Consider the following 19,307-nt stretch of genomic DNA (forward strand, 5'->3'; position numbering starts at 1 on the left):
AGCTTCTTTTATGCTTTGCCTGAATGGCAAGCTTGGTAGCAAGCTCGGACCATTGGACTCCGAGAGTGTTGATCAGTATCGAGCATATTGGTCACGTTGGTCATGTAGATCATGTTGATCTTGTTAAACCTGTTGATCATGTTGTTGATCATGTTGATCATGTCCAGCATGTCCGGCTTATCCGGCTCGTCGCAATTCGGGCAATGCTCGAATCAAGACTTCGGGCGTAGCTCGTCACAATCTCCAGCGATTCCTTCTTGTACATACGGCACGATTAGATAGGAAGATCCATCTAAATACATCCCTTAACACCCAAGCACAGCGCCCAAGACAAGACAATGACATAACGTATCCCGTAAGCGAATGGGCCATGCAAGCGAGCGGGCCACCTCTGTATTCCTGTAATAGGAATTCCCCACCTCTCTATCGGAGTATCTTTGACCTCACGGAGAAACAGATATCGAGCTCGGTATCAATCATACAAGTGGAGTTTGTATTACTCCGAGATGGAGTTATGGAATACTCCTCGACAGATCCTCATATGTATATAAATGGATGAAGAACCCTCGAATTCTTGGATTCTTCAAGCTTCAGTCTTCTGTACTTACTGAGTCCTTGATTCAAGTATTTGATACGATTCTTTCTGCTATATTGATTGATTCCTCCTGTCCTACGACTCCGTCTATTACAATTCCATATAAACTGGTGTCTTTTCATACGCTAATATCTCAGCGACAAGTTGGTTTAGAGATGTATAAGTATATATTTTGTCTAGTTAAGTAGCCTCTATTTAGGTATTAGAGATTTTATTCAGCTATATTAAGTATTTCTCTGAGTAATATAAATTACAGCTGTATTTATGGTATTTAAAAGTATTATACTATTTAGAGAGAAACCTTAAGGTTATAGAGCTTAAAAATAAGACGAATATATTTAAAAAAGGATATATTCTACCGCAGTTTTATATTATTACTTTCAACCTACTTGTTGTTGAGATAATAGAGTATAAAAAGGCGCCTGTAGCGGGCTCTGTCCGGAAGTAGTGCTCGAGGCCGTCGAAGGCCACTCGCTCACGTGACCCTGTTAGTAAGCTGGTGCATATCTAACGTAGATGTTTCCAGCTGTCGAGCTTGTTTCTCTCCTTTTTCTTCCTCTTCAGCGTGTCCTTCTGCAATAATCCTACCTGTAGAATAGTCAATGGCATTAGCCCGTGACAGCGCCATTTTATATGGAATACACAGGTGGCCCGCTCGCTTGCATGGCCCATTCGCTTACGGGATACGTTAGTAGAATTAGGTGATTACATTATATATTGCTAGGTAAAGAACGGTGACCAAAAAGGCACTGAAAGCAGCCAAAGCTACCAGCCGGATTTAAGATTAATAGAATATGATATTAATAGCAAGAATAATCAGAAATTCGCATAAGAATATGTGGTAACAGATATAGTTATTGTCACAGGCTATGGCCTGGATCTTGGTTCTCGGCCATGCCCTCAACCTGGATCTAAAAAAGGTTTCTGCAACATCGGTGTACAGCCTCGGAATTGCGGCCTCGTAGGAAAAGAGAACCATCCTCGTAACTTTGGGAAAGAGATCCGTCGGCATGCAAGTCCGGGAAGTCGGAAGTCTTGACGTATGATTGGGAAAGGTTGATAAAAGGGAGGAGGAAGATATCTGCGTTTCTATCTTTTGTTTCTTTCTCTAAGCTTGTGATACTCGTGAATACAGGACAGCTAGTTGCAAACAATACTACCTACGCCCGTTACAGTTATGTTTAAATTGTTTATCTATTCGTGAAATATCTAAATCTGCACTGCGGATACCTTCTACTATCCATATTATATCGTTGCGGATATTTTGATATCAGATTACATCCATATCCGCGGATATGCAAGGGTTTGTCCTGGCACGGCACTAGGCGCGAGATGAAGCCGCGCGAGGCCCGATCAGTAATAGGAAGATCCGGCAGTTGCTGGAATTTCACCAGCAGCATTCCTGGCGGAAGTTCTGAGCCAGTGAAGAGACATGCAAAAACAAAGACAGGAACTTTGACGTCACCAGCTTGCTAATACAATAGCACAACGATATCTCAAACGCGATTCGGAGGGCTAATTGAAACGTAACTCAAGAGTTATTAGGATCGTTGCAGAGTTTGCATTGCGGAAACTCCCATTTGGAAGGACAATAGTATTTTGAACGGATTCCTTACTCACACGTACTTGATTGCTATCTTGAAACTGTAATTAGAACCGGGGCTTCAGAAATGCTAAAGAATTCATGCACAGTTTTAGCCTTACAAGGAAAGACTCGTAAGAGTAAAAAACAAAAGCCAAAATAACCAACGTATAGTATACCAGGAATAAGTGCCAAGTCGACGTGGATGTTTGTAGACTCTGCAGAACAGCCCCCAGGGGGCTGAAACACTCTTTATCAGTAAAGGCCCCCCCGCCTACCGTCCTATTCCCGTGGGCGTCAGCAAAAAGCAAGTCTTACGCTATTTGCCATATTTAGTGTCTTAGAGACTATGGGGGTCAAATGCCAGGGGTCGACGCCCAGTTCGGTTCTCAGGGGGTTAGAGCCGAGTAGCCGCCTGGGAGGCTGAGGTGGAGAGAATCAAGCATATAAAGCGTCTCCAGCAGGCTTTGGAAATGGAATATGTCTAAATTTATTTGTCCAATTCTGAGAATAGATTCTGGCTCTTTAGTGTCTCGCAGAATGGTAACACGTCAATCAAGTCCGAGGCGCCATATACTGATCTCTCCGACAGCTAGGGAAAATCCTTCATTGCGCGCTTCATGCCGTGGCTAACCGCATCTCGGCGTGGATGTATCTCTTCTACGGGACTGAAATTATTCAGAAGAAGTTCACCAAGGTATGTTAAAGCCAAGGGGCCGGCTAAAACGAGATAAGCCATGCTAACCCCCGCGCAGTCAAACAACGAGATCTTCGAGGTCTTTGCGCCGGATGGTCGATATGTCTTCATCTCCTCGCACAAACATCTGCGTGAACTCGATGCCGCGCCCGACACAGTTCTTTCCCTTCAAGCGGCCTCGAAACAAGTATGACGTCCGTCCACTCGCGTGCTGGCAATCTGCCTAGACGACCGGTACTAATCGGACACGCTAGATGTTGCAACCGCGGTATACGATGCACGGATTCAACTGGTTCGACCGGCGCGGCACCGAAGGCGTTGGCTTCGTGCGTGCCTTGCGCACGTTGTTGACCAACAACATTCCCCAGCTTCTGCCCAAGCTCAGCATCTTGATCAAGTCGTCTCTCACTGGTATGCTTGAGCAGCATCAGTTCGTGGATGGTGCGTAGCCCTAACCTCATTGCATAGCTTCGATTGCTCTCGCTGAGTGAGTTTTTGTCCCAGGGTCCCGTCATTCTCCTGTCTACTATGTAGTCCAGAAGCTCGTAGTTGTCACAAATGCAGTTTCATTCTTTGGCGAAGACCTAGGTAAGTACTCGTTTGTCCTTCTTCGGTAAAAGGGAAAGTGGGATAACGCAGCCCAGCTCGAAACGAGGCCTTCATGGACTCGGCCCTCCGGTATATCGAAGAGACCATCATATGCGCTGAAATCCTCCGCCTGATGCCGCGCGCTCTTACCCCGTACGGACTCGAATCTGTCTGCTTTTAACTTGGCTAACAATTCAAAAGCGTACTTGGAGCCCTCATCCAGCGCTGCCTGCGGTCCCATGCGGCCATTTATGAAGCACTACTCCCCATAGCAGAACAACGATGTCTTGAGCGCGACTTCGCAAAACTCGGCCACGAGGTGCCAAAGCACGTACGTTATGCGCCAACCTAGCTTTGCTTGTTGTGGTTTGCCCGCTAAGAGATTCACAGGCCGACTGCATCCAGTGGATCATGGAGACCTCCCCGCGCAAAGCCCCATGGTCGGGCAAGCGGATCGTGCATGAACTGATGGCCATCTGGTTTGGATCTGTCCATGCACTGACTACGGTATAATCGACCGGTAGCTCTCCGTTTGTATTGGTCAGATACTAACAAGAGAACCCATGTACAATCTAGACCATCACGTTTGCGATCCACGATCTCTGTCTCCACCCCGAGCACACGCAGCCGCTACGCGCAGAGCTCGAGGCTGAGTATAGCCAGTTCCTCCAGACTGGTCGTGGACTCCCCCTGCTCGACAGTTTCATCAAGGAATCTGCGCGTCTGACGCCTGTTGAGTCGAGTACTCCCCCCTCCTTTTCATTAGTCTACCCACAACAAGATAAAAGCGAAACTAACCGAACAATTACCGAAGTGAGCACGCGCCGACAAGCCCTAGCCCCATTCGAGTTCTCCGACGGCACAAAGCTCGCCGTCGGCGACTGGGCCTGCACCCCAGTGCGCGCCATCATGCAAAGCGAAGCCCTGTACCCATCGCCGTTGGAATTCCACGGCTTTCGATTCGTCGACCCGGCGGCCAGTGTAAGCGTGAGCGCTAGGGAATGTTGTAAGGCTGCGCCCTTCCACATCTCGCAGCCCAAGCCCTCGAGTCTCTGCGATGCCGACGCCTCTTGGCATGTTTGGGGCTCCGGGAGGATGGTTTGGTGAGTGCTTTCTTGAGTTCCCTCTCTTGCCACCTTTCTCTGTCTCAGACGATCGCGTCCCGAGCTGACTGCAGTTTGCTTTCTGCCACAGCCCCGGGCGCTACTATGCAGCGGCAGTCATGAAGCTGGTTCTCGCGCAGATCATCCTTGAGTATGACTGTAGACTGGTCCATCAGGCGGCCCGCCGGTTGTTTACGTGGCGATCCACGATGCTACCAAATCCGAGGACGAAGGTGATCTTCAGTCCGCGCTCGAATCCTGTGTCAGCGGGGTAGATGGTGCATGTTGGATGTATGATGATGGGGCCAGTAAGGGCAGTTGCAGGGGCTAGCCCGGGAGTGCACCGGGCGCTGGCGTTGGGCAGTCTCTTCTTTCTTTTTCTAGCAGCGGGCTTCCTGCGCGATTAGGATCCTCTGGAACATCGTCAAGCGGGGATAGCATCCAGATGGGTTTAGAACATAGTCTGACATACAGCTATGTATCTTTGAGATGTTTTATTAGTACTTTTTGTTATCTTTTTTTTACAGAAAGGCTACGGGCTTTCCTATTCAACTTGGAGAGGTGATCAGCAGATCAAACTGAATGGGGTACTCTCGCTGTATGGAATGTTGACTGCATCCTGCATTAGATTTCATCGTTCAGCCTGGCTGTATGAGATTCTACGCGAGCAGGCTGGGACGTGTCGGGACTCGCTATCGGCCGTCGTAATAAGCCCTCGCGAGTGAGCCGGCTTTTAATACCAAAGATACTTGCTTTGGAATGAACACTCGTGCAAACCATCTCTAATCATGCTCCACATCCTAGCGAGCGGAATCATCACCCTAATTGTTCTCGCTCTTGTTCGGCGACAGCTCGATCCACGCAAGGCAGAATGCGCCGAACTGAAGCCAATCCCGATCGTTGGGCTCCAGAAACAAATATTTCCCTGGGCACGCGCGACAATGCGCTCATTACTGAGTACAAGAGAGTGGGTTTCTGCTGGCTATAAGGCGGTACGTATAAAGATATGTCTCTGTACGATTCTCGCTCAGATAACCCTAACCGTGCTCCCAGTACTCCCGCGCCAATCAAGCATACATCCTCCCCAGCCTCGACCGGGGCGCCGTGGTCGTCCTCGCGCCCAAACAGGCAAAACCAATCTACAGTCTCCCAGAGAACATCCTCGACGCCCACAACACGCAGAACGAAACGGTGCAGGCGCGTTGGACGTTCATAGACCAGAAGGTCGCCGACAACGGCGCGCCGCACATCAATGTGATCCGCAACCAGATGACGCGCGGGCTGGGTCAACTGATCCCAATCCTCGCGGCTGAGATATCGCATGCGCTGCAGCGCAGTTGGGGGTTGGGGAGCGAGTGGAGGGAGATTACGATCTGGGACTCGTGTCTCGAGATGATTGCGGGCGCTGGCAATGCGGTTTTCTGTGGAGCGCCGCTTTGTATGTCCCCTTTCTCCTTGCTCATACCTGCTGGGAACATGGAACACTGCTGATAAGTAGGTATAGGCCGCGATAAGGAGTTCCTGAGACTCCTGAAGAGTCACGGAATGAGTGTGTTTGCCGGGGCTACGCTCATCAATGCCACGCCTAAGCCCTTGAAGCCGATCGTAGGCTCCGTCGTCCGCTTGCTTTGCTACTACTTTTCGAACCGCGCAGCAGCAAAGTGCTTGCCGCTTGTGAAGGAGCGCCTGGAGCGCACGGCCAAACTAAGACTGGATGCGACATATGCTTGGGACCCTCCGGTACGGCCCTCCTACCTGTCTCTCTCCCCAAGGAAACCGTCAGCTGATACAGAGACCAGAAAGACGCATTGCAATGGATCATCGACGAGTGCTACGCGACCGGCCAACCCGCCGAGCTCGCACCGCAACGGGTCGCGCTCCGCCTGCTGCTCCTGAACGTGATCTCGCTGCACTCGACGAGTTTCACGCTGCAAAACGTCATTCTGGACCTGGCCAGCATGGACCCCGCGGATGGGGTCGTCGAGCTCCTGCGCGAGGAGTGCCGATCGGTCCTCGCAGCATCCGGCAGCACGTCGTGGACATACGAGGCTGTAAAGAGCCTCCGGCTCCTCGACTCGGCCGTGCGCGAGTCCATGCGCCTCACCCCGTTCGCAAACCTCGGGCTTCCACGGACCGTCGTGCACCCGGATGGCCTGGTGCTCCGACAGGGGAGGAACAGCGAGGACGACGACAAAGACGATAAGGAGATCCGCCTCCCAAGGGGCACGATGCTCGCGCTCCCGCTGAGCGCACTGCAGCGCGACGAAACGCTCTATGCTTACCCGGAAACCTTCGACGTGTTCCGGTTCGCGCAGGGCAAGAATAACAAGGCTGCACGGTCGGCGTTGGCGGTTGATGAGGGGTTCATGGGGTTCGGCTTCGGGCAGCATGCGTGTCCCGGGCGGTTTTTCGCCATCAACGAGATTAAGCTGGTCCTTGCGCAGATGTTGCTCTCGTATGATATTGAGCATCTGGGTCCGCGGCCGTCGTCTACGCCGCTTATCTGGCTGAATTACCCAGCACGTAATGCCACGGTGCGTGTGAGGAGGACCGAGGACGGGAGGTGAGATTGTTGACTAGGGTGGCTTAGGGTTACACAATATTACGCTGTTGCGCAAAGGATGAAGAGGCTCTCATTGCTTTGGTTACTTTTCGATGTCTGTTTGTGCTTTTCTCTTACACGTTCTCTCTCTCCCTGTCTCTGTCTCGAGGCTGTAGTCTCTCTGTCTTTAAAGCTTCATCCCATTTAGTTTCCTGCTAGGCTCTCGACTTCTCTGTTTCTTTCTCTATTAATTCTTTATCTATCTTCCAATATCTGCCTCTCCTATCCGTAAATGGCACACTCTCCCCGTTTTTGGGGCATTTTTGCGGCCCTCTGTCTGCTCGCCTTTGTCTCTGCCCTCGATGTCTCCATCATCAGCACCGCACTACCGACTATCACCGCAGACATCGGCGGCGCCAGCCAGTTTATCTGGATTGCCAATTCTTTCGTGGTCGCCTCGTGCGTGGTGCAGACTCTCTTTGGCCAACTGGCCGACCTGCTGGGCCGCCGACTCCCGCTTATTGTCTCAACAGCGCTCTTCACCCTGGGCAGCGGCGTTGCTGGCGGCGCACACAGTCCTGCCATGCTAATCGCCGGCCGCACTGTCCAGGGCGTTGGTGCTGGCGGAATGTACGTCCTGCTGGACATCATCTGCGCGGATCTGGTCCCCCTTCGTGAGCGCGGCAAGTACCTGGGGCTCATGTTCTCATGGGCTGGGCTAGCCTCTGCTCTTGGCCCGGTTGTGGGAGGCGCTCTCGCCGAGGCGAACTGGCGCTGGATCTTTTACCTCAATATCCCCATCTGCGCCATCGCTCTCGGGATGATCCTGCTGTTCATGCGCTCGCCCAAACCCGACAGCAGCACAAGCGGTCTTGACTACCAGGGCATGGCCCTCTTCATCCCCAGCATGATCTCGATCCTCCTCGGCCTCATCCGCGGCGGCACCGAACACCCCTGGTCCTCCTGGCGCATCATCGTCCCCCTTGTGCTGGGAACGCTTGGCTGGATCGCCTTCCACATCCAACAAGCCTACACTAAGAACCCCAGCGTCCCGCCGCGCCTCTTCACCAACCGCACCTCTGCAACTGTCTTCCTTCTCACTTTCCTCTCGTCCGTCCTCGTGCAAGCCCAGCTCTACTTCCTCCCCATCTACTTCCAAGCCGTGCAGGGCACCACCGCCCTGCGGTCGGGCGTCTCCTTCCTCCCCTTTGCCGTTGGCTCCCTCGCCTTCGCCGTCCTCGCCGGCGCTCTCCTCAGTATGACTGGCGAATACACCTTCCTGCACGCTGCCGCCTTTGCTCTCTCTGCCCTCGCCTCCGGCCTTTTCACCCTCCTGTCCGTCTCCACCAGTACAGCAGTCTGGACCGTCTTCGAGCTCATTGCCGCCGCCGGCGCTGGGCTCATCATGCCCGTCCTCCTTCCGGCAATCATGGCAGCCCTCCCAGAATCCGATGTCGCTGCCTCCTCTGCCGCGTACAGCTTTACCCGCACCTTCGGCTACATCTGGGGGGTGACGGTCGCGTCGGTGATCTTCAACGCGGTGGTCGACAACAACGTGCACCTGATCTCGGACGGCGCGCTCCGCGAAAAGGTTGGTGGTGCCGGCGCGTATTCATTTGCGAGCCAGGCCCATCGCATCATCCAGGAGGGCGGGGGGAGGGAGGCGTCCGGGTGGGACGAGGTTGCGGGAGTGTACACGAGGGGGTTGAAGACTATTTGGTGGGTTACGTTGGGAATCAGTGTGCTTGGGATGGTGGCTGTTTCGTGTGAGAGAAGGCTTGAGCTTAGGAAGGAGTTGGAGACGGAGTATGGGATTGATGGGGTTGGTGGTCATGATTTGGAGGAGAAAGGGGAGAAGATGGAGAGCGTGAAGGCGATAGATGAGGGAATTGGTGCTCCTGCTTCGACTACGAGCATACATTAACTACTACCAAGTCAATGCAATGAAGGCACTCTATCTATTGATTGTTTCTGTCTGTACTCCTAGTGCCCGTATTCCGAGCTTCGAGGGCTGCTGCCTCCCACTCCGCAGATGTTCCTTCCCGCGTAATCGCGCCTTCCCTCTTTCTTTCTTTTCTTTTTTCTTTTTTCTTTTTTCTTTTTTTTCGCGCTAAAATAATACAGTATTTGGTTCCACTGAAATCACACAAGTCTTGATTCTGGTAAGTAATTGGCGCGTGCAGACAAAGAACACAACAGACAGTCTGCAGCCTCCAACGTTCAGTGGCAGCGTTTGTTCGACTTTCAGGGTCTTAGGCCAGCCTTGCCCATACACACGCCGCCAGTCCCAATCGGAACTTGCAGCTGATTTATTTCTGTTTGGCTTTCTGTTTCTGTTTATAGATGATCTAAGCTGACAGCCCAGGCTGGATACGTCAGCTGCAAAGCTCAAGAGACTGAGCAGCTGCAGTCCGCAGACTGGAAGGGAATGTTTGCCAGACAGGGGGATGAGACGTAGGATACAGTCCTCTCATAACCCCTCTTTCTCCTGTACCTCTCCTGCAACTCATGCTGTTATTACGTGTCGGCTACCCTGGCAGCCATGCTCCTCCTCCTCCTTCTCTGCTTCCACCTGCCCTTCAGCAACTGCCTTCTCCTAGCTGAGTCTTTCTCACCATCTTCATCGCAGCGTACAGCTACAGCTACTACTAAGCCTTGTTCAACGATGTCTGAGCAAGAAGCAGATATTATCATCGTCGGCGGCGGCACAGCCGGCCTCGTCCTCGCGACACGCCTCTCTGCAAACCCTAACCTGGACATTCTCCTTCTCGAAGCCGGCCAAGACCTGTCTTCCGACCCGCGCACCCAGACCCCCGCCTTCTGGTACAACCTCCTCTCCACCGACGCTGATTGGGGCTTCAACACGGAGCCCCAGGCGGCCCTGGCCGGCAAGCGGTTCCGCCAGCCGCAGGGTCGCCAGCTCGGCGGGTCTAGTGGGCTGAACGGGATGGTCTTCGTCGCGAACTCGCGCGCGAACGTTGACGCGTGGGGCGCGCTCGGGAATGAAGGGTGGGATTGGGAGACCCTTGCTCCGTACTACCGGAAGGTGTTCCATATGACCCTGCCGAAGGACCCGGAGAAGATCAAGGAGTTGGGGCTGGAGTATGTTGATGTGCAGAATTCCTCCGGGTCTGAGGATGGGCTCATCCAGTCTTCGTTCCCAGATGCCCTTGTCGACCCCTCGGCGAGTGCGTGGGTGCAAACCCTCAGAGGACTGGGGTATCCCATGAAGAAGGATCCGTTCTCTGGCGAGGCTGTCATCGGCGGGTATATCAACGCTGCGACCATCCACCCCATCAGCAAGACACGCAGCTACTCGGCGAATGCATACTACCTTCCTGTAAAGGGCCGGACAAACCTGCGCGTCGTGACGGGCGCTCAAGTCACCCGCGTCATGCTCGAGCGCTCGTCTGATGGAGAGGGCGAACCGATTGCCACAGGCGTCGAATACACCACAAACAGCACCACCCAACCTCTAGCTGCAAAAGCCCGGCGCGAAGTGATCCTGTCCGCGGGTGCATACAATTCGCCTAAACTCCTTGAGCTCTCAGGAATCGGGTCCCCCGCCATCCTCTCTCAATTCGGTATCCCTGTGCAAGTCGCGAACTTACACGTCGGCGAGAACCTGCAGGACCACGCCATGGCCGGTGTGAGCTTCGAGGTCCAGGACTCGGTCAACTTCACCCTGGACGATCTCACCCGCCAGGTCCCTGAGGCTCTCGCGGCCGCTATGCGCGAGTATCAGATCGAGCGCTCGGGGCCCTTTACCGTGGGCGGGTTCTACTCGTCTGCCCTTCTCCCCGTGCCAGACTTTGCGGATCCGGAGACTGGAGTGAGCGAACTCGAGAAGGTCCTTGTTCTCACCCTCGAAAACGACAACGGCGACGAAGATGGCGTCGATCGCTTCGCATTGACACGCCGCTGCGACTTCCTTCGCGCCCTGCTCACCAACCACGCCGACGAAGCCACCGCCGCCTACTTCACCTACCCAGCGCAAGTCGACTTCAGCAACACCGGTGTTAACAGCACCGATGGCTACACTCCCGGCCCAGCCCGCCCAGAGAACTACATTACCATCTTCGCGATGCTCCTGCACCCACTCTCACGAGGCTCAACCCACATCACCTCCGCCTCTGCAGCTGACCCTCCACGCATTGATCCGCGCTACCTCTCACACCCCGTCGACACCGACATCCTTGCCCGCCATGTGCGCTTCATCGACACAATCGCCTCCGCGCCCCCTCTCTCGTCCCTTCTCAAGCCCGGCGGGAAACGCAGCCCCGGCGTCCCCGCGAACCTCGCCTCGGCGCCGCTGGCTGAGGTAGCCGAGTACGTGCGCGCGGCATGCATGAATAACTACCATTCGACGGGGTCGTGTGCGATGATGCCGCGGGAGCGCGGGGGGGTGGTGGATGCACGGTTGAGGGTTTGGGGGGTTAAGGGGTTGAGGGTTGTTGATGCGAGTGTTCTGCCGATTATTCCGCGCGGGAATATTCAAAGTACCGTGTATGCGCTGGCAGAGCGCGCGGTGGACTTGGTGCTGCTAGATTATGCTTAGTTCGGGTTTTTGCCTGTCTTTCCTGCATTTGGGAGATATTATATTAGTGTAAACCAGGCACAAGGATGGACCTGCCGAGTCAAGGCCACCAAGCTTGGAAGTACTATACGCAACTAGAAGGACGCTGTCGGGGGTTGGACACATTTTGCTTTCTCCCTGGCGTGAAAGAAAGCAAGAATCATAATTTCGTTTCAGACTTGAACATAACTAGGCTTAGGACTATGCGACTGGATATCAAAATCACGTGTTATATAGATCCTCCCCTGGTTCGCCACCCGCGCAGCAGCCGGCATCGCTGTGCCCTGCCCGCGTCGCTGCTCCTCCAAGAGGCCAAGCTCAACTGTTGAGTAGTAGTGCTCGCCCCCTTGACCGGCCGCGAACCCCAGCGGATACGCTAGCGATATGACATCCTCGTCCTCATCTTCCTGGAAGCGGTGATGCGTGTGTGGGTGCTTCCCATGCCCATGCGGGCTATGCGAGCTCGCCGAAGCGGGATACCGCGGCGGCGGCGCAGCCATCGCGTTCGTCCCAGCGGCAGCAGCAGCGCTGGAGCTATTCCCATACTGCGCCGGGTTACTGCCGCCACTGCTGCTGCGACTCTGCCCGTTGCTCCCGAGGCGAAAGAATTGCCGGTGCTGGCGGTGGCGCTTGCGGAGGCGGGCGATGAAGGCCGGGAAGAAGGGCATGCAGGCGATAATGATGCCAAGGGTGGGCTCGAGAGCGGAGAGGAACTGGGCCACGGCAGACTGGATGGTTGAGTTGTGTGTTTCGTATTGATAGGAGATTATTAGTCGGAGGATTGTTAGGGCGCAGATGCTTTTGTTTTTGGTGGTTAGTAGTGGTACATAGCCTAAGTACATGGGGTAAGAGAAGAGGGGAGAACGAAAAGAGGTAAGCCGTACAGAATCCCCAACCCAAAGATAGCACTAAGCCCCCATTTCCGACGCCTCGTCATAGACAAATTCCACAGCAGCGGCATCGGCAGCGCGACGGTGATAGCGTCGAGCACGATCGCCGAGACAGAGGTGTAGCTCTGGAACGAGCGTATGTCGCCGCAGTGGCCGTCGCCCTCAGGGAAGGCCGCGTAGCGCATCGGGCGGCAGATGAGCAAGCTGGTCATGATGACGACAAAGAAGGCAAGCCCGTTGAGCGCGATAACGCCGCCTGAAATGAGGATGAACGTCTTGACGGGATGGAAAAGCTGCCGGTAGAAGATCGTCATCGAGACGCGGATTGCTGTTGTTGAGCCGAACCAGACGATGGATCCGGGTGCCATCAACTAAGTGTGTTAGTTCCTGGAGCTCTGTTTTATCAGGCTGAGTGGTGCAATGCTTGCAAGGGAAAACTTGGACTTGCCTTCCAGGACATTTCGGCGTCGGCCAGTGTAAAGCGGCTCTGGTCGAGGCCGAAGCCGTGTGAGTAGGTGGCCCACATCATGACTACAGACCCGCTGGTCATGATCTAAGTGACGAACACTCTTGGTTGGTTCTGGAAAAAGACCGCAAAGAGAGAAAGAAAGAGAGACTTACAAAGCCAACAAGGAGCATATAGTCGCTAAGCTCCGGCCGAGTCTGTTGCAAGAAGCGAGTGTACAACCTGATGAGCATGCAGAACAGATCAATCACAAAGAGGGCGAGGACTGTCCCCAGAAACCCTCTACCCAAGTGGTTATCTTCTGCGATAGTCCATACCATCTTGTTCGTAATTTGGCTCGAAACCAAGTCTGGGACTCTGAACTTTGTAGCGGAACGCTCATCGCATATAATAGTGGATAGTGAGCATTTTGTAGAAGAGGGGGAGGGGCAGGGGGGCAGGCCTGATATCTCAAAGGTTTGAAACGAGGCTGGCAGCGCCCAGGGAATGCGAGGCGGTTACACAGTCTGAACATCAATGCTGTTGTTTGCGAGCAGCCTACCAGAATCAAACTCCAATGTACCCTGTTTCTGGGCTAATGCTTACGGCGCCGAGGTCCTAAGCGTCCGGAGGAAGCTTTGGCGCTAGTGGTTCGGGATTTCCTTGTACACTGAAGTGAGGGCGCCTCAAGTGGTTCAATATCTGTCGGATTTGTGAACTAGTCTTTAACCTAATTAGTCTAGAATTGTCAAAGCGCGGGTCAGGGCGAGTTTATAGATTTAGTTGATCCGCCCCCGTGGATTTTGGGTGTTGTTCAGGCCATAAACTGCCTGTGGGTTGTGGCCGCTAGGCATATGTGGCACTTTCCTATTGCAGAGATGTCAGAACTGCAAGCTCCGGTTCGCAGAAGCATATGCAGAGATCTCTGTTATTTCAATGCCTCAAAAAGTTATGTCTCTTCGAGCTGATTTATCAGACTCGAATTGCTTGTTATTCAAATACTCAAACCACTAAATGCAGCTAGATTGAGAAAATTAGATCTTCATTCGTTTGTATTTCTGACGGCTGATATCAATCTATACGCCTAGCAGTGATGCTCCATCCTTGGATAATCCAGCCCCGTGACATTTGTAGGCTTGACATGGACTTCCGCCCCCGGAGTGTTCCTGCTAAGCAGTGTGATCTTCCTAGACTTGTTAAACCCGCCCAAACCCGCCAGGAATTGGGTTGGGTTGGACCTTTGAATAATCCATTGGGTTTTGGATATTTTCGGCTGACCCGGAGCCCGGCGGGGCAACCAGCTGGGTTTGCAAGAGGTCTAAGTATGTAAGTTACTGTATTTAGAATACATATCTACACTAAAAATTAATACATTATAGTATTTTGATACTGTAATATATTCAGAGCAGAATGACGGAGTAGATACGACAGGCAGGCTACAGAGTCAGGCTATCAGACAGGTGCATAGACAAGACAAGACGTAGCTCGAGGTTCTGATTTGGATCGGAGCCGGAGCTCAGGAAATCTCAGCTGACCGGGTGGTCAGCAGCGGCACAATCTCATCCCGGGCGCGGTGCCCAGGATGAGGCTCGAGCTGGCCCCGTGACAGCGGGCGGATCAGCTAGCCCTAAAAACCCGCCCCAACCCGTGGTTTAATAAGTCTATATAAATACTCCCAAGTAAAACAGCATAAACTATGTATTTTTATAATCTTGGTAGGTTTATAGTATTCATACTAGTAAGGTTATGTAACGACGGACCAGCTTTATAGGTGCGATCCAGGCAGATCATGCCGTGGCCCAGTTGGGAGATGCTTGCCTGGACACGTCTCTTACAGGTTAACTAGGGTTACTGTGGTTATAACCTAGCTATAACCATTAACTTACCACAGAGTGACGTTATCAAAATCTCACGGTGAGGTGATGGTTAACCGCGGTTAGCCGCGGTTATGCCGCAGCCTACTCACGTATATTGATCAGGTGTTTTTAGCCACCCTACCCGGACCGCTTGACACTAAATACAAATAGATTTACGCGCGAGGCTTAGACTCCACCTGGGCCTGCAAAAAATGATCCTGTTCTCTGAATATCATGCGACTTCCGCACATATTGGCTTTCAATGGTGGCTTGCTTGCCTAACTCGGAAACGCCGCGGTCTGGTAGAATGTCGAAGACGGAGAACTCATCCTAAATTTCGTTCGTCTACCGGAACCGCAGCTCGAACGCCACGAGTGAGTCCGCTCCGAAGGAATGTGCCGGCTTCTGCATGTCAACACTTCTTCAGAGACAGAAAGAGCCTGCCGCCATTGACTGAAAGGCATTTCCCATGGTAGCGGCGTTACTTGACCCGGATTTTGGAGTAGGCCAGCCGCATGCTTGTCAAGTCAGAGGATGGACCCAGTGTACGAGATTGCGGAAGGACGAAACTCCACTTGACCGACGCTTCTGGCACACCTGTTTCAGGGAAATCGCGATGGAGTTTTGGGGGGGGCTATAGCTTAAGCAAGAGGTAGAAACAGGGTACTCAAGCAGAGGGAACATGTAATATGATGTGGAAAGATGAATGGGTATGTAACTGGGTCAGCGTCATGGCAGACAGCAACCCTTGCAAAGGGAGAGAAAGAATCGAATAACAGGGTTGACAATATAAATGAAATAGGTCTGCTGGGAGGAACCGGTCTCGGATGCCGGCTGTGGACTATCTAAAGGCCAGAGATACTTAGTCCCTCTCGAGCCCATAGCTCAATTCAGCAGGCACATTCCTCCAGTGATTCCACCTCCCATTATGGCCGACGAACTGCCTTTAGTTAACTAGAAAGCGACAGTTGGCATCTATGTTAACGAGGCCAATGTCCCTAGCTTTCCCTTTAGATGGCGGCAATGAGCCTGACTGGCAGCCGGAAAATCTTCACTGAGGTGACTATGTGATCATGATAAGAAGATGCGTTCTGTTATTGCTACGCTGGCAAGAACGGCCCACTATCTTCTCTGCACGGATTTAACATGTAATGAACTCAAAGGTGACCGCATCCCTTATATCCAGTCCAGGATCAAGATTTTATTATCAGCTCTAACCGCGGCCACTCTGCCCCTGCCGCACACTTCCACCTTGGTGACAACAATTATCCTATCCTTGCATCTCCAGTCTATGGTTCTCTGGTTGCTGCTACGGCTAACGACCGGCCCCCTCGCTGCTGGCAACCCTGACCTCATGCTTTCAAACGATATAGGATGTTGGTCTCCCCGTCAATGTGAGAAGCCTTAACCCTCAGGGGTTGGCGTACTACCCAGAGGGCCCAGGCTAATCTGTCGCTGAATTGCTCCCTGATACTAGCACCTTCTTCACAGCGGTACCCAGTCCTTTGGTAGAAACCATGACCGTGACTCATATTCCATCTGCACTCGCGGCACGGTGAGTGGACATGGTACGCACTCTTCTATCACCATTACAACTGAACTCTAACACTAGTTACCATATTAGCAGACTTCAGCTGCACGTCCCTCCTCCAGTGGCGCGATACGTATCCCTCTCTGGAAGATGCAGTTATACTTCCGTTCCTCTCGGCGCCGATGCGGGTTGTCCAGGATGATTCGACGATTGATTACCTAGAGCCAAGGGACTTTGCAGAGCAACAAATGCGTAGCCGTATCGCAACCCCTCTATCGGCTGAGCAGCATCAATCCATCAATCTTACTCCATGGATACACGTCGATGGCGGGAAAGGAGTTTTGGGCTCTGAGCTGAAAGGACCGGTTTTGTAGCTGGGAATTGGGCGGGGATTTGCGTTCATTAGTCTTTTCCATTTCTCTGTTTTAGTAATATGTTGCAATCTTTTGCTACTTTCGATAATCGAAAGTAGACTCGTCTCGTATAGGTTTGTGCCCCAGCCGTTAGTCCCCTTGGAGCTTTCACGGCAGCAAGCCCTGACTGTATATCGCACTGGTCTCAAGGTTTCCTAGATGTTCTAATTAGAAAGATAGACGCTTCGGAAATCTAGACCTACTAGTAGAAGGTATTATCTTTGTAAACAAGGCATGTATAGTAAATTTCTAGTGGGAGAATATAATAAAGGTATTACCTTTTTGGCTCGTTTATTATTCCCTTAATGTAGCAATACCTTAAATCATAACTTCTTCTGGAAGAGGGAAAAGCCAGATGGGTCTTATATAGTTGGTAAGTAGCAAGTCATATACATAACAAGCTCTTGGTGCCCGTGCAATATGTATGCTCCCTAGAAATCTAGATATATATCAACCTATAATAATAATGATTATAATATTACTTACTACTATGGCTACCTTTAGCTAAATACAGTACGTCTATTAAAGTTTGCATACTAGAACAAGGGGATAGGTTATTGATTGGTCCGGCGATGGTTCAGCTACTCTTCTAGACCAAGATGGTGCAGCGTGATTAGGACGAGGGCATAGCATATACCAGGCTGTGGCTGGACGCTCAACTCGACAAACAGACAACTTTTTTCAAAAAGGTACGGCCAGAGGAGCATATGCTTGAAGTCAAGCTGGGCGGATATTGGATGCGGCAGTAGTGCCCTGTCAATGTTTCCTTCAGGCATCCGCCGCAGCCACTTGTCCGCCGGGCAAAACAGCTTTGCTGTGGCCTTTTTTTTCGTTCTTTTTTTTGCTTCCCCTCTCTGCCTCAAAATCCGATAGCAGGCCAGTGGAGTCTTGAAAGGAGTCAGATTATGAGAATGACAGCTCCGACGGCTCTGGGGCCTCTTTCGAACGATGAGACAGATGGCGCGGATGAAAGCACGTCGGCAGCCGATGTGCCTCAAGATATACAGTGTGATAGCATGCGTGTTGAAGACCGTATTGTTCCCATGCCACTCAAATGCGAAGATTGCAAGATGCCGATGTTGGAGGCGGGTGACAATGTTGAAGCTATGTCGCAGGAGGATTCCGAAGCAAATCCGCAGCCATACCCCCTCGACTCGACGCTCCGGCGACGCCATTACCGAGTCGCAGACAATGGCTAATCGCGATCATGAAGTCACTCAGGGGGACCAGGAGCAGATTAAATTCAAAATTGGAGAGCAGGCAGGAGCCACAGTTATCGATGCAGAACGGTTTGACTAGGAAGGATATATGAGCAACGACGGCTGAGAATCAGTGCTATGTGTCTCGCACATCACAGTTATCTTGAAATAGCAAATATTGCTTTTCAGCGAGCCCTGCCCCTCCAGGCCGCATTTGTGAGCATGTTATATCGAATGTGCGAACGCCGAGGCTTTACTCCGGAAATGCCGCTGACGTTTATGCTGTCTTTCATTGACCTGTGGAAGTGCAATGGCCTCAGCTCGAAGGCGGCTTCTAATAATCATCCCCGATTGCATTTGTATAACCAATGCCAGGACGTCCAGGATTGCCTGCATATCCATGTCGATATCGAACGTCTACTTCCCGCATACACGCTGTTTGATCCCGGCTTAGTCTCCATCAGTGCTCATACATGGGCCAAGCCTGAAGACCGTGTGGCGGTCCAAGGTGACAACGACTCTCAAGAGCAACGCCAGACACCTCAGCCTCAGCTCCAAGAGCTCGCAGAGCCTCATGATGATAAGATCATATTTATTCAAATAAGAAACTTGATGCTCAACTTACCAGCAGAGATAACAAAAACGGTCGATATGGGCACACGGCACACTTGTGAGGTTCTCTTGCTTATGGATAAGTACCAGTTAAGAACTGGCCCCTAGAGCAAGTGAGGGGATGGGTTGGGCACTTCGGCCCCAGACAACAGACATGATTGAAGAAGGTAGGATTATTCGGCCTCGGATATTCTGGAAGCTGGATATGAAGCATGGTTTTAGGATATTATATGGTGTTACTCATCGGCACGCCGAGGGTCATCTTGATCGGGGTTGTGGGCCGGAATACAATAGCCATGTGGGACCACTTGCTGAGATGAGCAGAAACTAACCACATCTAACTTGCCGGGTTGCTTCCTCCTCATTTAGGCTGCTGCCATCGAAAAGCCGCAATAGAGCCATTACCGGGACGTCGGGGCTCCTTCCCGTAGACCCGCATAAAGTCTCCAACACGGGATTTGTTTGTACTAAGTGTCATCCAGAGGCTCTTGGACTCCTAGGAATAATGACTACTTTCTGCTTTTTCCTTATTCCTGCCCCTCACTCCAGGTTACGTGTCTTGACGGCATGGGCAACGCCCTGAAACTATCTCCTTGTCATGCAACAACCGCCTGGCAAGCCATTTCCTCCCTCCAGCGCCCACCCAAAAAAAAAAAAAAAAAAAAAAAAAAAAAAAAA

General features: G+C 52.2%; 6 protein-coding genes across 6 annotated transcripts; 5 read left to right on the forward strand and 1 right to left on the reverse strand.

Annotated features, from left to right (window-relative positions):
- Nucleotides 1-2,826: 2,826 nt before the first annotated feature.
- On the forward strand, nucleotides 2,827-4,840 carry BDW70DRAFT_172134 (cytochrome P450; the record flags this gene model as incomplete). The annotated part of the gene is made up of 11 exons (XM_073743421.1): nucleotides 2,827-2,874; nucleotides 2,933-3,061; nucleotides 3,129-3,285; nucleotides 3,367-3,462; nucleotides 3,519-3,615; nucleotides 3,664-3,793; nucleotides 3,853-3,969; nucleotides 4,039-4,204; nucleotides 4,277-4,443; nucleotides 4,498-4,565; nucleotides 4,657-4,840. The coding sequence occupies 11 exons, from the start codon at nucleotides 2,827-2,829 to the stop codon at nucleotides 4,838-4,840; spliced, it is 1,359 nt and encodes a 452-aa protein (XP_073591573.1).
- Nucleotides 4,841-5,353: 513 nt separating this feature from the next.
- On the forward strand, nucleotides 5,354-7,132 carry BDW70DRAFT_164195 (cytochrome P450; the record flags this gene model as incomplete). The annotated part of the gene is made up of 4 exons (XM_073741432.1): nucleotides 5,354-5,557; nucleotides 5,619-6,003; nucleotides 6,070-6,305; nucleotides 6,365-7,132. 4 exons carry the CDS (start codon nucleotides 5,354-5,356, stop codon nucleotides 7,130-7,132), a joined length of 1,593 nt encoding a protein of 530 aa, XP_073591574.1.
- A 267-nt stretch (nucleotides 7,133-7,399) lies between these two features.
- Nucleotides 7,400-9,157, forward strand: BDW70DRAFT_172135 (MFS general substrate transporter; the record flags this gene model as incomplete). Its single annotated transcript, XM_073743422.1, has 2 exons — nucleotides 7,400-8,929; nucleotides 9,095-9,157. The coding sequence occupies 2 exons, from the start codon at nucleotides 7,400-7,402 to the stop codon at nucleotides 9,155-9,157; spliced, it is 1,593 nt and encodes a 530-aa protein (XP_073591575.1).
- Nucleotides 9,158-9,772: 615 nt separating this feature from the next.
- Nucleotides 9,773-11,821, forward strand: BDW70DRAFT_172137 (GMC family oxidoreductase; the record flags this gene model as incomplete). The annotated part of the gene is made up of 1 exon (XM_073743423.1): nucleotides 9,773-11,821. One exon carries the CDS (start codon nucleotides 9,773-9,775, stop codon nucleotides 11,663-11,665), a length of 1,893 nt encoding a protein of 630 aa, XP_073591576.1. The 3' UTR covers nucleotides 11,666-11,821.
- A 35-nt stretch (nucleotides 11,822-11,856) lies between these two features.
- Nucleotides 11,857-13,359, reverse strand: BDW70DRAFT_164198 (uncharacterized protein; the record flags this gene model as incomplete). Its single annotated transcript, XM_073741433.1, has 3 exons — nucleotides 11,857-12,481; nucleotides 12,568-12,944; nucleotides 13,195-13,359. The coding sequence occupies 3 exons, from the start codon at nucleotides 13,357-13,359 to the stop codon at nucleotides 11,857-11,859; spliced, it is 1,167 nt and encodes a 388-aa protein (XP_073591577.1).
- A 4,463-nt stretch (nucleotides 13,360-17,822) lies between these two features.
- BDW70DRAFT_124840 (uncharacterized protein) lies at nucleotides 17,823-18,859 on the forward strand. Its single transcript, XM_073734845.1, has one exon. The coding sequence runs from the start codon at nucleotides 18,156-18,158 to the stop codon at nucleotides 18,735-18,737; it is 582 nt and encodes a 193-aa protein (XP_073591578.1). The 5' UTR covers nucleotides 17,823-18,155; the 3' UTR covers nucleotides 18,738-18,859.
- The last annotated feature ends 448 nt before the right edge of the window (nucleotides 18,860-19,307 follow it).

The sequence above is a fragment of the Aspergillus foveolatus genome, assembly GCF_047715535.1.
Source record: "Aspergillus foveolatus strain CBS 279.81 unplaced genomic scaffold BDW70scaffold_95, whole genome shotgun sequence".
Taxonomy (NCBI): domain Eukaryota; kingdom Fungi; phylum Ascomycota; class Eurotiomycetes; order Eurotiales; family Aspergillaceae; genus Aspergillus; species Aspergillus foveolatus.

What these genes read in the sequence shown, in the direction of transcription:
- BDW70DRAFT_124840 (XM_073734845.1), top strand. Translation starts at nt 18,156, where the DNA reads ATGTGTCTCGCACATCACAGTTATCTTGAAATAGCAAATATTGCTTTT.